Below are 17,064 nucleotides of genomic sequence, written 5' to 3'. Positions count from 1 at the left end.
CCATAATACAAAGATAACAATGAAAGAGATTGAGCTCGCTGCCTGGCAGATGAGCATCTTTGGCAGCAGGTTAGAAATCACTGATTACACCCACACACACACACACACACACACACACACATACCAGTATATTCCCATATCAGCATCTCAATACAGCTTAATTTGCGTTCCGTGGAAGATACCCCGCCGGTGCTCGGGACACGGCTGACCTTTGCTGCCCCTAATTATTACCCAGAGCGCTGACGACTGGCATAGATATCTCATGAAAACTGAAATCCTGGTTTGCTCTGAAACAGCCTAAACCAAATCCTGTGCATGGATTACAGGTTCCCGATTCCACTGTTGCACCAGAGGTCAAATGTGATATTTTAATTAAAGAAAATAGGCTGTGAATAGCAAAGCCACAGCTGTGTAAATTCCTCACCAAACACCGACACAGCTGACGTTTGATTTAGACCTAATTAGTATTCTTTTAAGTAGGGCGTTGCTCCCCTCTTGCAATTAAAATGGATTTAACAAAGACCCCTTTCGGAGGATGCACCAACGGTCGACAGTGTCATTTCTGCGTGTCAGTCATCATTGCGCTGTGTCAACATGAACCACAGCTCAAGCGTTTGCAAAGGTGAATCTAGCCTTAGATTACAGTTAAGGAGGCATTCAGAGTCTGGTGCCTTTGGCTCATTACTGCATCAGCTTGAGTTTTGTGCTTTTCGCTGCTTTAACCCTTGTGTTGTCTTCCATTGGACCATGCACTTGTCGTCCTCCCGGGTCAAAACTGAAAATTACGTTTTTGTCTCTTTTTTCGACAAGCTTTTTTCAATGTTTTGGGCTTTTTTTTGCCATTTTACACTTCTTTTCACTACCATATATAAACACCACTAACGCCAACTTATTACTAGTTTTACACTTATTTTTGGAATTCATCTTCAATAAACGTCATTAATAGGAAATTATATCTAATCCTTGAGTTAAAAAAGACAAAATTATGAATAATTTAGACTAATATTAAAATAAGGATATCACAGAAGGATATATGCCAAAGTTCAGAGAGGATACTGTTTCAAAACATTTAAATGTATTTTTCAAATGCTAAAAAATTGAACAAAACACCCCAACTTCAATGAAAGTAGAGATCCGATCTTATGTTGTACTTGTGAAGCGCGTTGTATGGAATCATCCCTGTTATTTTTGGGTAATTAAAATTAGGTGGTTAAAAAAAAGACCCATATTTCTGATATAGAAATTTAGAAAACTGGTCAAATTTGACCCGAAGACAACACAAGGGTTAAGGCAGAGGGTTAACATGGCATAGTTGGAGATAGGGCTGGGCAATATATCGATATTATATCGATATATGAAACTAGATGTCTTCTTAGATTTTGGATATCATAATATCCTAATAAAGTGTTGTCTGTTCCTGATTTTACAGGCTGCATTAAGGCAGAAAAGGCAGTCCGACTGACTGCCTCCCTGAGTCAAAAAAGTGCCTCAGAACACACCGAAGCGACGCCAACAGCATACGTTCTGCGCGTGTGTGAGATGTAATACGTCTCCATAACAGCAGGTGGCGCTAATCTGTATTGTCGCCCAAAAAATGAAAACCAGAAATGACGGAACATCTCTCTAGACCTAGTAAACACAGAGCACGCTGTCGTCAGTCATTGTTTTCATCAGAGAGTGTTGATAGTAGTCAAGAAGAATCATTGTTGTCTTAACTCGCTGAACGGAAGAAAATACGATGGCTAGCAATAAGAAGATATTTAGTTGTCAGCTCTCGGGCTTCTTCTTGTGGTAGAAGCACTGATTCGCTAGGCAAGGGCTAGCACGCAACCAATCAGATTGGTCATTGAGTCCGACTGCCTACTGGCCGATTCAACAAGTCAAATCAGCCAAAATGGATGCCGACGGCTCCTCCGACTGACGACGGCACGGAACACATCAAACAGACTCGAGTCACCGACCTCGCCAGACTGTCAGACGGCCGATAATCGGGCTGGTGTGTCAGAGCCTTTACAGTAAAGGGATGTCATTTTATGAACTTACCAGACTTATTTGTTGTATTCTTATTTGCCTTTACCCACTTAGTCATTATATCAACATTATTGATGATTATTTATCTAAAATCTCATTGTGAAAATATTTTGTGAAAGCACCAATAGTCAACCCTACAATATCGTCGCAATATCGACATCGATGTATTTCGTCAAGAATATCATATGTGACTTTCTTGAAGTTGGAGAGCCAAGTGGTGGTGAAGCATTGTGTATTGTGTCAGGGGAATGTTGTGTGTTTTTTCCCAGTGTGCTGCAAAGGGCCACTCTGTGTCAGAGGTGAGCGTAGTGAATGGAGGTTGTGGGACCCCCTCCACAGCTGGGAGGAGACTCCCCCCATTGAGAGCACTGAGGCAGAATGCTCCGGGCTCAACAAGACGGGGGCTAAAGGCTTTGTCTTTGGTTCACTGACTTCAAGTAGCCCCGGGATTCCTGGCAACCAGGTTTGACTGTTGGAGCCTGCATGCAGAGAGAATAAAGCACAAAGGCGCTTGTATTCCTCAGCTGATGTACAACATCATGGCTCACTGTGGGAAACAAAGATGGCTGAGGATGTGAGGTCTCGTGTGATTTCAGGAAGGCTTATTACTGATACCAGCAGCAACAACAGAGAGGAATTTAGATGCATTCTGTTATGTTGTGATGTTAACTTGTTTTGCTTGTGTTTCAGCTCACAGTCAAAGCCACTTTTCTTTGCACGAGAGAGAGAGAGCAGTGCTCTTAAATCTCAAGGTTGTTTAGTTTTGTTTTGAGTAGGATTTCATGTGATTTCATCTGTGATATGATAACTCGCTTTTCTCAGTGTCAAATTATTCTGCAAATAGATGAGCTATTCATTTTTGATGTAGAAGAAGTAGAAGTTTAAGTCCACTGAGATGATCCAATTATCCTGCAGACCCAGGATTAGCACTCGTCTCTTCTGGTTATTAGTGGGCACATAGCCTCTTCTGACTTCTGCATTGAGTTCCCTCCTTTTCCTGCCTTCATTCTTTCTCTTAACACACACACACACATACACCCCAACCCAGTGCCTTTGGTTTCTATATGTACTCCTTTATAGAAATATTTACTCAGTTTTTACATTGTCTAGTCAAAGTCAGGTTATGTATATACAGCATTTATTCCCTGGAGATTTAATATTGCTGCTACTCCTTATGTGCAGCACCACAGTTAAGTCTGCAAAGTGTGTCTTGAATTTGAATGAGACAACCATAGCCGGAGGCAGGCGTATCAACCAGCCACGTTTATCAGAAAATGAATCTTCAAATACGGACTTGCATGTACTTTAGAGGTCAGGATGAGTGAGAAAGGACGCTAAAGATTTACTTCTAAAGATGACACGCCTAATGACGTGCTACTCTGCATACTAGAAAATAACTTGATTCTAAAGAAAGCTTTGAGCGTGTGTATGTCTGCTTTGGAGAGGCAGGAGGAGGGAGCGTTGAGTCTGTGAAACGAGCAGAGCCCCAGGCTGAGATTCTATCAAAGCTTTCGACACATCTAGGAATCACAAACCAACAAAATCTGTATGATATGGTGATTGAAAGCGAATCAGCAGCTCTGTGTAAACCCTGATAAAGTCAGAGGGCCAGTGGGATCACCCAGGATGCAGTATTCATCCAGGCGGCCACAGGGGACTTTAACTCTAAAGTCCACTGGGTTAAATAATGTTTGGGGTTTTACGTCTCCTCTTTCTGCTCCACCAGAAGATGCTTTGGTGAGCTTACAGTGGCATTTGGGCCAAAGCACAATCAAAATTGTATCCGTATGCAAGGCCTGACATTTTGGACAGCATAGATATGTGTGCAGACTGAAGTCTTCTTTATTAAACGTTAAGTCTCATTGGATCTGGTCACACATTCCATTGAGAGCAGGGACTTTCATCAGCACACAGAGGCCTTAAGTGGCTCAACAAAACTAATTTGGCCTATTCTCTGCGACACACAGCAGCCTTTTACTCAAATTAATCGCAGGTTAACGGGCGGCACCCACTCCACTGTCTCTGACGGGAGGGGTCAAATTTATCCTCTGCTGAGAGATGACTTAGCTAAATGAGGGCTCCTCCATGCAGCCTCAGCTAATGATCTGGATTAATTAAAAAGAGGCTCATCTTAATTAAGGTCTTATTCTACGCGGCCCAACTGCGACCCTGTAAAACAAGCTGAGCAGTAATGAATCATTTCTCCGACAGAATATTGCTGCTGAGTTTGTCCGCGCGCAGTGCTTCATGTGAGGTCTTAAACGTCAGATGATGATCACATCAGTTTGGAATAATAAATATCCTCTTCAGTCTCAGAGATCACAATAAAATAGGAATAAAAAGCTTGCATCTTTTGCATCCTTGTGATTTTCTTCCTGTTTCTTCTCCACCAACAAACCATGCAGAATCCTTAACAAACTGATTCGTTTCTCGCTGCGTCTTCTTCCAGGTCAATGGCAAGGACCTGTCCAAGGCCACCCACGACCAGGCGGTGGAGGCTTTCCGCACCGCCAAGGAGCCCATCATGGTCCAGGTTCTGCGCCGTGCCCCACGTCCCAAAGTGGTCAGCCCGGCTGGTGACACCCAGGTCTCAGACATCAGCACCCAGACCGACATCACCCTCCAGCACATCATGGCCCTCACCAAGCTGTCTCCCTCTTCACCCCCCATGACGGAGCTGGAGGAGTATCTGCTTCCAGAGGAGTGAGTACCAACTCAGTTCATGAAGAATTAGAGAGAAAACGCTGCTAAAATGAGTAGACTGCTTAGAAATTGAACCACTAGCATATATACTGTGAAGATTTATTGTTCAAACAATACATACAATAAACACGTGGTCACATATTCATGCCCCGACATATATCCCCAAATATGTTCACATACCCATGTACAGGGCTGCCTTGGCAGAAGGGTAAAAACTTATTTCCTTTTTTCCTAAACAATGATTAAAAGTGTGTGAAATTAGATCAAGAACACAGAAATCCACAGTGGCCTAAATATGACACACCTGGTCTTGTCAGACTGACCAAATGCAACACAGCCGTAACTTTGTTGATCTATTACACAAACAAGCACTTCTGGATCGTATTTCATCGTCTTATCGGTACCTGAAGCAGTACGCCCCACACCAGCACAGCCCCAATGCAATTTTTCGGTCTGCCTTCTTAATTCCTGGATCAAGTGCTGGTGCGAGTGCAAGAAGAATTGATTCAGATTTTGAGCCCAAATCAGCCCAATCAACACCCAAAAAATCTAACCTAATCTGGGCTGTATTTGTTCCTCTGGTGCCAAGACAGAGCTGGGTGTGCTGACACTTGGCCGGCAACCTCCTCAGTTGAAAATAACTGAACCACAATGTTTCATATACAAACAAGGAAAAAAGAATTCCAATAGAGACTGATTGACCTGAAACTGACTTTTTTAAAATGCACGTTTCCAGAAAATCCACTTTAAATGAGAAGATACAAGAATTCTTTGGTGTCAGAGCTCAGCAATGTTAAAAAGGTCACTTCACTCTCAGAGACACAGTCAGACTTTTCACCTTAATACTTAATTAAGAGAGTAACACACCTTACCTTCTTCTTTGGACCACACAGCTGTGATCAGATGGGATGTGTCTTAAATTTTAAGGGAAAATGTCACTGTCACCTACTGGAGATGGCAGCTCCTCCGGGGCACACAGCCGCATTAAAATGATGGTTTAGTTCATGCATATATATATGTGTGTGTGAGTGAGGCCCTGGAGCGCTCAGAGAGTCTGGCTACATTTTCCACCTTGTGGCGGCAGCAGTTGCCCTTTAATACATTTTGTGATTGTGATTCCTTTAATTGATTTCTGAGTCAAATTAATAACACGGTATGTTAATTTGTGACTAGCCTCCGGGTGTAGCTTCAATATATCTGATTCAAGAGTGATTTCTACTTTGAGTTCTTATTACTTCCTCTTTCCCCATTTCATTTTCAAACTCCGGGGGCAAAATTAAATCCAGATTGACAAATTTGTTAGTAAAGGATTTTCTTTTTTTTTCTCCTTTTATTTTAAACGTGTCTGTGTTCCACTCTTTTCCAGTATCTTACACTCTTTTTCCTTTCTTAGGCATCCTCCACATGCATACTTTGACCCCAATGACTTCCTGGAGGTGATACAGCAGGACATAGAGCGCGAGGAGCTGGAATATGAGGTAAACATCAACTCCCTTCCTTCTTCTCCTCTCTCCTCTCCATGACTACGTTTACAGTAATATTCCGGTTTTTGCCCTTATTCTGAAAAAAGACGTTATTCCCACTAGGCTGTTTACACGGCTAATGAAAGTGAATATTCTACTAATATTCCCGTTTACCTGTAGCCTGGTTGACACCAGACCCACTCTCAGTTGTAACTGAGGCGCAATTGGATAGTCCTTCAACCAATCAGACCAACGATCCGGGTAACGTAGCAGCGACAGCGGCATCAACGGGTCGCTGCGCTTCGGTGGCCGCCATGTTGAATGTAAACAAAAAGCTGCTTGCCATTGCTGCGCTTTCGTCATCGTGTAAAGCCCGCCTCAACGGTTGTGATTGGTGCCTCGATTTGGAAAAATTGGAAATGGGCTTGAATGTGCTCTTGGCCAGACGGACTAGCAGAGCAAATCTTAAATTTGCCAGAAGTTCGTCAGGGTTTTCCCAGGCTAGTTAACCTGGAGCTGTGCAAAATATGATTTTTTTTCAAAGTTTTCCACCGGTGGCAGACTTGTTTGACCGTGTGAACGCAGCGTCCCTCTTTCATTTCTTTTAACCAGCTTCTTGAAAAGGTCGCTGTTGCGATGTTTTTTCATATACCAAAACCTGTTGATACCCAAGTCTTTCATGTTTAAAAGTAGCTGTGTTTCTCCTTCTTTTCTTTTGGCCGTGCATCTCTACCGCAAACTGTGGTAAAAATCCAGGTTGAGACGCATATTCCGAATCCGCTGTTTACATGTCATAAGAATGTTTCTAAAACCCGAATAATATCCGCATATCCCACATGTCTTAATCGGAAAATGCTAAATTGGGAAAAAGGCCTTATTCGGAATATCCAAAAGGAATATGCTGTTTACATGACCTGTATCAAATTCGAAATATTGTCATATTGGAAATAATAGCAAAATATTAGTGTGCATGTAAACGTACTCAATGAAGAGCTACATTCAGACAGCAGTGCATCATTGCTACAGAAGCAGACCCAAGGTCGCCTTTGTGTCTCCAGTCCAATGGCCTTGCTTGTGACCACAAGTCCTGATAAATCCCAGTTATTGATGGGGCACTCTCTCTACATGCAGACACTGAGTGCAGGCCAGACAGGAATCGAGTTGCTGGTTTGTTCCAGCAGATGCACAACAGTGACATCATTACTTATTAGTGACAAGGCCTAATAAGTCTTCCTCGGCTGGTGGATAATTAGATGGCACAGATAATAGGTCTGCACTGCAGTGATTAATCTGATGATGCCTGGATGAGGCCATGATCAAGTCTCTGTTGTGCTCCTTCGGTGACCTCCGCCAACCCTGACACCTCCTCCCATTAAACCCCAGCCACCTACTGCTTGATATGAATAATATCCACAGAGGAGCTATATGAGGCTGAGACCAGAAAGGTGAAGTTCTGGGCGGCTAATGGCAGATGCGCAGCATGACAAACCCCAGGGTCCTCACAGAATGATTGTCTTAGAAAAGAACGGCTGACAAACGATCCAGTGATGCTCTGCTTGCTTCAGATCAGTTTCCTTACATGCTTTGTCACTCAGTATAGTTCATAATGTTTCTAATTTGCACAAGAATAGATTATAGTAGGATGCCTGTATAGGGGACTAGATAGTTAGTCATGTTAAAATATTTAGCTTTTGCCTAATTCAGTGAAAATATTTTGATTTTTAGCAGTTAAGAAGAATAGCTTGACATTTTGAGAATTACGTTTATTTGCTTTCTTGTCTGGCATTTTGTCATTGCCGTAAAGTTGCCAAGATTTGAAGAACCCGTTGCACCAACGGCTCCTGAGTTCACATTTAGCCTAGTTATAACTAGGCCTGTCGCAATATGCAATAAATCAATTAATCAATTAATCGCATGATAAATAAAAATGAACTCTATAATTGAAATGGAAATTATCGCAGCCGGAAGCATTTCCATTTCATTTATTGTTTTTGATTGTGTTTGGTTTTTATTCCAGTGCATGTTTTGTTAACAGAGACTGAGAGTCCATTTTATTTATTGTTTTTGGTTGTTTTGTTCATTTATTGTGGATATTTAAAATGTCTTCCAGTTCCAGTGTTAAATATTCTTTAGAAATAAAGGTTTATTGATCTTTGAAAAGGTGTACCTGCATTATTATGCCATTATCATTATATTAGATGAAAATGGTCTCAGAACAACAATATTATCGTTTATCGCAATAATTTCTGGGACAATTTATCGTCCAGTAAAATTTGTTATCGTGACAGGCCTAGTTATAACGCAAGTGAAACTAGTTCTTACATGTTACTACATTTGTCATCTAACTGCTGAGCAAAAAAGGAGAATATGTCAATCTATTTTGTTAAGATAGTCTTCAGTATTCAGGTGCGACTCAGTTTTTCGGGCGGGTTAACCCTCACACAGCCCATCCTCTGCCCTCGAAGAACAGCACTGCTCGTATCTTTATCTGTATCTGTGAGATTACAGGTGTTGACAAGTGAAAAACGGCTCTCTGCCCATCTGCAGTCCACTGCATCATCTCTCATTCTGTCAATGGGCCTCTAAGAAAGCCAATGGCTTCCCTGCATCCAGCTGAAACATTCATTACAGTGATTGATGGATCACTGTTGCTCCATGATCCCATTTTGTAGTCGGTATATTCAGTCCGTCCAAAAAAACATGACCAAAAATACAACCATTTTCTACTCAATCTTGAAAGAAAAAAAAGCCAATACTTTCAGATGTTTGGGATATTAATTTGTGCACGTGTCTTACAAGGAAGTGGATTTGTACCGGGCCAGTATCCAAGAGAAGCTCGGCCTGACAATCTGCTACAGGACTGATGATGAAGATGAGGCTGGGATCTACATTAGTGAGGTATGTGGTGCAGGGTAGATCACAAATCTACTTTTAACAGTAAGTAAATAGTCACTGCCAGCCGTGATGATGTTCACTTTAACTCAGTAAGTGGAAGAAATACACTACCGGTCAAAAGTTTGGGGTCACTTAGAAATTTCCAAATTTCCACTCCATTACAGACAGAATACCAGCTGAGATCAGTAGCATTGTTTTTTTAACCAGGGCAGAAATTTTCAGATTACATTATGTGCTTACATAATTGCAAAAGGGTTCTCCAATGTTTTCTCAGTTAGCCTTTTAAAATGATATCAGATTAGTAAACAGAATGTGCCTTTGGAACATTGGATGAATAGTTGCTGATAATGGGCAATGTAGATATTGCATTAAAGATCAGCCACTTCTTTCTACACAGTCGAACAGTCGAGAACTCTTTTGCAATTATGTAAGCACATAATGTAATCTGAAAACTGCTGCCCTGATTAAAAAACAATGCAACTGATATCAGCTGGTATTCTGTCTGTAATGGAGTGGAATTAAAATTTCTAAGTGACCACAAACTTTTGACCAGTAGTGTATATAAATATATAAAAGCTAATTCTCAGAATGGACAGAGTAAGTTGGCAGTAACTTTAATCTCTTACTCTTTTATTCCCTTTTCTTTAGATTGATCCAAACAGCATCGCTGCCAAGGACGGCAGGATTAGAGAAGGGGACAAAATCATTCAGGTAAGATCTGTGAGAAATCTCAGCAGTTTTACTTGTCTCTTTAATACTCAGTTTATGTATATTTCTAGGACTGCATTACTTGCTTGTAAACGAATCACCAATTGAAAAACGTCCATTGAAAGTGTCATTTTATTTTGAAAAGAGCCAGTATTGCAATATGTCTTTCTGTCCCCCAAGATCAATGGCGTTGAGATCCAGAACCGGGAGGATGCTGTAGCGCTGCTGACCAGTGAGGGGAACCAGAATATCTCTCTGCTGGTGGCCAGACCAGAGATCCAGGTAATTTGGATGTCATTATGGGTGTGAACCATGGATGTATTAGGAGAACGGTGTGAACTCAGTAAATGTCAATAACAACAAGACATCACATGTTGAAACTAGGGTTGCACAATATATCAGGTTTTTTTTAATCATCAGCGCGATATCAACTGGCGCAATAACCATATCGCGAAAGGCTGCGACATATCGCGAAAGACACTGACACTTTTTTGTGTTAGTTGAAAGAAAATGTCAGCAGAAAACTGCACTTTAAAATGTAACTGTCATTCTTTTTTTTTAGTCGTGCCTTTTTATATTCAATTCAATGTTGAATTTGTTTGATAAAATAATGTTGGAAATGATTTCCTTTCATAGGTTTTAAATTCAACAAGTAGTGTTGTATTTTAGCAGAATACTGAAAGCAGCAGAACTGAGTACACTTTAATATCTGTTTATTTCTTGCAAGTAATATCGTTATCACAATATTCAACAACGTTATTGCATATATAGTCTATATCCACGACTATCCACTTCCGGGATTGCTCCGTTGCCGATGGAAATTCTGCCGGATTTCACTTACCTAATATCCGTTACCTTGGTCTTTCTTTCTTTGTGTTGGCATTTTAAACTCCGGTCGATTTATGAGGACTATGGTTAACCTTTTCTCAGATCTCTGCAGGGTAAATCCAGACAGCTAGCTAGACTATCTGTCCAATCTGAGTTTTCTGTTGCACGACTAAAACTTTTGAACGTACACATGTTCCACCAAAACAAGTTCCTTCCCGAGGCTATTTTGCAGAGGCGATACGGTGCTTCGATTGTGATTAAACCGTTATTTATTTAGGGAAGGTTCACTCAGAGGCAGCCTCTCTTTTCTCCTGAACACATTCACACAATTGCACATTCATACCTGGAAGCTGCCCAGTACAACCACAGTCTGATCTGCTGGCCACTGAGCAGCTCCACTGGAGCAATTGGGGTTAAGGGCACCTCAGTGGTGGTAATGAGGAAGGGACAGGCGCTGCTCTTTCACTTTCCCCACCCAGGTTTTATCCTTTCGGTCTGGGGATTGAACCGACGATCTCCCGGTCCCAAGCGCTCTTGGTTTAAAGAAATGCCAATAAACCAAAACATGTTTTTCTCCCATCCCGGGAATGCTGTGTGGACTAGCCAGACCCTCCTCCGCAGCGCTGTGGAGGAAGGTCTGGCAATGCGAGACTATCGCATATAGCATATTTTCCTCATATTGTGCAGCCCTAGTTGAAACCTCATATGGTCACTTGTGGAACCAAATGCCATGCTAACAAACAAGAATGAGCCTTTCAATAGTAGATGTTCCACTTTTTGAGTAAAGCTTTGCAGTGAAATATTTGCATCTAATGAGGCGTATCTTGTCCCCGCTGCGTCTCAGCTGGACGAGGGTTGGATGGATGATGACAGGAACGACTTCCTGGATGACCTCCACATGGACATGCTGGAGCAGCAGCACCATCAGGCCATGCAGTTCACTGCCAGCAGACTGCAGCAGGTACACACACAGACGCACAGCATGTAGAGGCAGATGAGCACAATCAATCTGCACCAACGCATATTTTCTTCTATAGATTATTTTGGCCGAGCCAATTCTGCTAAGGTCAACAGCTGTTGAGTTGTTTTTGGCAACATTTTTTCCCCCCTTTGTGGAAAGAAGACGTGGTGGTGGAAGAAGTATTCGGATGCTTTACTAAAGTAAAAGTACTAATACCACACTGTAAAAATACTCTGTTACAAGTAAAAGTCCTGCATTGAAAATGATACTTAAGTAAAAAGTATGTAACTATCATCAGAAAAATGTACTTAAAGTATTAAAAGTAAAAGTCCTTACAAACTGGAAACGATCAAAACAGTTCTATCAATCAACTATTGTAAACTACTGTTTATACGTCTAATTTCAGCTGTACTTGTAAGCCTGTATATTGTTGGGTAGTTTAATGTATAATAAAACATCGTATTTTATAGTGCTGTCAGTTAAACGCGTTATTAACGGCGTTAACGCAAACCCATTTTAACGGCGTCAATTTTTTTATCGCGAGATTAATGTTCTTTTTGGCATAGCAAACTTTGTAGTTTTTTTCGCATGCTGTTGCAACAACTAGTAATGTTAGAAAAACTACAACACCACACCGGATCTAGCTAGACTGGAAACAGAACAACAGACACACACTTGTTTGGGCTTGCGAGCCGGCCAAAGAGTAGTAGGCTAACGTTATGTTTGAGTGGATGGCGAGGGTGAGATGCCGAAATGGATGCCAATAAGATTCTGAATGAAAAGTTTACTTTTACAAAGTTGCCAAATGGTTCCATTGACAAGACCAAAGTGATCTGTGTGTTTAGTCGTTGTGAACTGAGCTATCATCGCAGCACGTCCAGTCTGAAATACCACTTGATGGCCAAGCACACAGCTGATGCCAATTCTCCGCCCCCCCTCGTCAAAGCCAGGCGACAAAAGCACAAAGCAAGCCGATCCACTTTTCCATGTTGATAAGAATATTAAAATGAGAAAAAATAATTGGACAAAAAGAAATCTAGGGACATTTAGAATAGGTAAAAATGTGCGATTAATTGCGATTAATTGTGAGTTAACTATGACATTAATGTGATTAATCGCGATTAAATATTTTAATCGTTTGACAGCACTAGTATTTTATAAACTACATGCGATTTGGGTGCAAAAATCTTAATTTGTAAAAAACTAATAACTAAAGCTGTCAGATTAATGTAGTGGAGTAAAAAGTACAATATTTCTCTCTGAAATGTAGTGGAGTAGAAGTAGAAAGTGGCATGAAAAGAAAAGACTCAAGTAAAGTACAAGTACCTCAAATTTGTACTTAAGTACAGTACTTGAGTAAATGTACCTAGTTACATTTCACAACTGGAGACATACTGTATGAAGCTTTTGTTATAGGTCCATTTTGAATTAAAAGGTGTCCTGAGTAGTTGTTAATAAAGGAGGATTTTTAGAAGCAGGTTTTAAAGGAGATATATTATATTTGTGAAAACCTTGATATATGTGTGTTGTATGTTTGGTTTACAAGATTTTTGTAATGCAAGGTTAATAATTACAGTCCAAAAATGTGTTTTACACACTTGCATGATGCGGCAGTGTTTCTGAGTCGTCCTGTTGTCTGATTTTACAGAAGAAGCACGAGGAGGATGGAGGCACCACAGACACGGCCACATTGCTGTCCAACCACCACGAGAAGGACAGCGGGGTGGGTCGCACAGACGAGAGTACGCGAAACGACGAGAGCTCGGAGCAGGAGAACCTCGGCGACGACCACACCACCAACACGCTGGGCAGCTGCAGGAAGCTCACCTACAGCCAGGACACCCTTGGCAGCACCGACCTGCCCTTCAGCAGCGAGTCGTTCATCTCCGTCGACTACGCTGACACTGACTTCCTGGGTATCCCGGCGGATGAGTGCGAACGCTTCAGAGAACTCCTGGAGCTGAAGTGCCAGATGAGGAGCGGTGGAGCCCAGGGTTTATACTACCAGGGGGGTGGGGCTGGAGGTCAGGACCAAGAGTGTGTGGACAAAGAGCTGGAGATGCTCAACGAGGAGCTGCGCACCATCGAGCTGGAGTGCTTGAACATCGTCCGCGCTCACAAGATGCAGCAGCTGAGGGAGCAGTGCCGCGAGTCCTGGATGCTCCACAACAGTGGCTTCCGCAACTACAATACCAGCATCGACGCACGTCGGCACGAGCTCTCAGACATCACGGAGCTGCCGGAGAAATCGGACAAGGACAGCTCCAGTGCCTACAACACTGGCGAGAGCTGCCGCAGCACCCCTCTCACATTGGAGCTCTCTCCAGACAACTCGCTCCGTCGAGGAGCGGAGAATCAGGGTCCGGCTGGTGCGTCCGGCTCCGCCAGCTCTAGTGGAAGGATCCTCAAACCTCTCCTGTCCCCCGTCCAGGAAGCCTGTGGCCCCAGTCGCAGCAGAGGCTCCTCCAAGGATCCAGATGGAGCCTTGCAAGCAGAGAGCAAGGAGAGGAAGTTGGGAGAGTCCAGTAAGTCCGGGCGGAGCTTTTCCCAGCCACATTCACCGTACAAGCATGCCCACATCCCGGCCCACGCCCAGCACTACCAGAGCTACATGCAGCTGATCCAGCAGAAATCCGCCGTGGAGTACGCCCAGAGCCAAATGAGTCTGGTCAGCATGTGCCGAGATGCCATCAGCCCCAGTGACCTGGAGCCTAAGATGGAGTGGAAGGTGAAGATCCGCAGCGACGGCACACGCTACATCACCAAGCGGCCTGTCCGGGACAAGCTGCTGAGGGAGCGCGCCCTGCGCATTCACGAGGAACGCAGCGGTATGACCACAGATGATGACGCCATAAGCGAGCTGAAGATGGGCCGCTACTGGAGCAAGGAGGAGAGGAAGCAGCACGCCGTCCGCGCCAAGGAGCAGAGGCAGCGCCGCGAGTTCATGAAGCAGAGTCGGGCCGATTGTCTGAAGGAGCAGGCCGGCCCAGAGGACAAAAAGGAGCCCAACATCATCGAACTCAGCCACAAAAAGATGATGAAAAAGAGAAATAAGAAAATATTTGACAACTGGATGACCATCCAGGAACTGCTGACCCATGGTACCAAGTCACCAGATGGCACAAGGGTTTACAACTCACTGCTGTCTGTGACCACAGTCTAAGTCCTGCTCTGAGTTCAGGTGGCGGGCCAGCCAGAGGAGGATGGACTGGAGTGTAATGGACTGTACATAGGACACTACCAGTAGGGGTAGAGATTCCTGCCTCGTTCAATGTGGCAACATTTTGTAAATAGGAAATAAGGAAAGCCTTTCCTGTACGAACATTTTCCACCACTGCGGTGAAGAGAAGGCCTTTATAATGATGGTTGAACTCGACATGAGTGGGACATGGCTATGATGATGATTTTGAAAACATTTTTTTCAAATTCTTTCAATAACCTTTTCTACCTTTGTGCTTGCCCTTTTAAATAATTTTGGAAACACAAACACAATATGTGACTTTTTTGGAGGGTTTTGAAAGTGTGTAAAGACCATGTGCCATACATAAACAGCCAGCATTTACACTATTTTGCATTATTTTGTTCGTACTATATATCTCTTATCAGTATTTTACTGTTATGCATACTTAGTGCTTTTATGGAAACAATACTATTTTCCTGCAAGGTAGAACACATAATCCTTTTCAAAAGGACTTTTGTAAATTTAAAAAAAAATAATTTTTGTAACAAATCCACTTTTTTAGTTTTAATTTCTCTCTAATGGTGCTGATTTCCCAAAGTTAATAACACCAGCGATGTACCATCTGTTACATAATGTAGAGGACATCATAACGTGATATCATTGTGTATGTACGTATCTTTAGACAAAGATGTTTCTCACATTGAAATTGAAATGTCTGTGTTTGTTAAAGCACACATTGTAGTCACTTTTGCTTTCTTAGGGTTTCATGTATTGGACAGAATAACAGCTTAACAAATCCTTAGTTAGCCACACAATTTGATGTCTTGTAAAATGAGAGAAATAATAAATTATTGTTTTATATATGATGAGCTTTCAAATGTTGTTGGAATTTGTCATTTTGTAAGAGGTGTTGGATCATCAAAATAGGGCCAGACAAAGGGAAGGAAGAATCGTAGTAAACCCTGCACATAATGTCACAAAGTGTATTTTATATAGAGGCTAGTTGGACTTGCACTGAGGGAGTCTGAAATGTTTTTGTCCAGGAGAAATACTTTTATTTGCAGATGGTTTCACTTATGTTGGCTAACTTTGCCAGAATTTACATGAGATCACCAAACTGCATGAGCCTTTTACAACTGGTAAAGGTGTAACTTCTCTCTCTCAGAGAGATGTCAATCAAGCACATTCTGTACATGCACATACACTGCAGAAGAGGTCTAATAAGGCAAATAGGTAGATACACCCATGTGGGTGGACAATGGGTGTGTAGACTCTTCAAAGTCGAGAACAGAAACATACTTTGCACGTCTATAACATGAGACGGGTGCAATGGAGAGGGACGAGTGGGTCAAAAGTTGCAAAGAAAAAAAGCTCTAAGGACCCCCTCGAAAACGAGATGCTACATCTCAAGGGGTTATTCCTAATAAAGAATTTCAATAAAATCCCGCACACTGTCTAACTTGCAAAGATTTTTAATAGAAATAATTTAATAGCTGGGAACGTTTCATTTATCTGTGCAAGTTAGACAGTGTGCAGGACTTTCTTTGCAACCTTAGGGTCTTAAAAGTGAAATCGCCCTGGAATAATAATTGAATCTTCTAACTGGAAATGTGTGCTTACAAAAGCTACCTGTACTCCCCATATCATACCATCAATGTCTATTATTTTCAATTGCCAGTACAGTATGTATGAATGGGTGAGGATGCATACAGGAAGATTGTGCATAATGTAAAACACCACACAACTTCTTTCCATCCAGTTTTATAAAGCAGTATTGAGGGTGGAGACTTCAATAATCCATCAGAAGGTGTGAGAGAATACCCACAAGGATATCTCTTAGGTTTGAATTAATGTTAACACGGAAATGGATTTGCTTCCTTTTCTTTCTGGTGCTTGTTCAACATTACTGTTGTAGAGTGTAATAAAGCCCCCTTTTTGCTCTTTTGTTTAATACATTTTTAAATATAGGATATGCATTCTTAATGAAATCACAGCATCAGAGGCTTGCCAACTTGTAGTAATGATAGCATAAATCCTGAGGCAAAGAGAAGTCTATTGGCTGTGTCTGTGTTTCATGTCAGAGCCCAAGTAGGGCAACGGCATGTCAGACTAGCATTAACATAAAACAGTCCAATCAGCAGAGATCCCAGCTGTCCAGATCTGAAAAAATGAAAATGTCTATCTTTAGTTTGGATTTTGCAGTTGTGGCTGCCCTCATTCAGCTTTTTTTGATTTGACAAAGTGGTCCATCAGTTCAAATTGAATATCCTATTTTGGCACCGAGTTGTCCGTGA

At 42.1% G+C, this 17,064-nt stretch overlaps 1 protein-coding gene across 3 annotated transcripts in view; it reads left to right on the top strand.

Moving 5' to 3' along the window:
* Positions 1–15,639, top strand: part of pdzrn3b (PDZ domain containing RING finger 3b) — a 108,192-nt gene extending 92,553 nt beyond the window's left edge. For all 3 annotated transcript variants that reach the window (XM_031280477.2, XM_031280468.2, XM_031280486.2), the window contains 7 exons: positions 4,481–4,734; positions 6,128–6,212; positions 8,997–9,095; positions 9,741–9,803; positions 9,981–10,082; positions 11,473–11,589; positions 13,238–15,639. In XM_031280477.2, coding sequence (XP_031136337.1) covers positions 4,481–4,734; positions 6,128–6,212; positions 8,997–9,095; positions 9,741–9,803; positions 9,981–10,082; positions 11,473–11,589; positions 13,238–14,752 — 2,235 coding nt within the window. In that variant the 3' untranslated portion in view covers positions 14,753–15,639. The remainder of the gene's footprint in view (positions 1–4,480; positions 4,735–6,127; positions 6,213–8,996; positions 9,096–9,740; positions 9,804–9,980; positions 10,083–11,472; positions 11,590–13,237) is intronic.
* Positions 15,640–17,064: the final 1,425 nt, after the last annotated feature.

The sequence above is a fragment of the Sander lucioperca genome, chromosome 6 (genome assembly GCF_008315115.2).
Source record: "Sander lucioperca isolate FBNREF2018 chromosome 6, SLUC_FBN_1.2, whole genome shotgun sequence".
In the NCBI taxonomy this organism is placed as follows: Eukaryota; Metazoa; Chordata; class Actinopteri; order Perciformes; family Percidae; genus Sander; species Sander lucioperca.
This window is presented reverse-complemented; position numbering and strand designations above follow the sequence as displayed.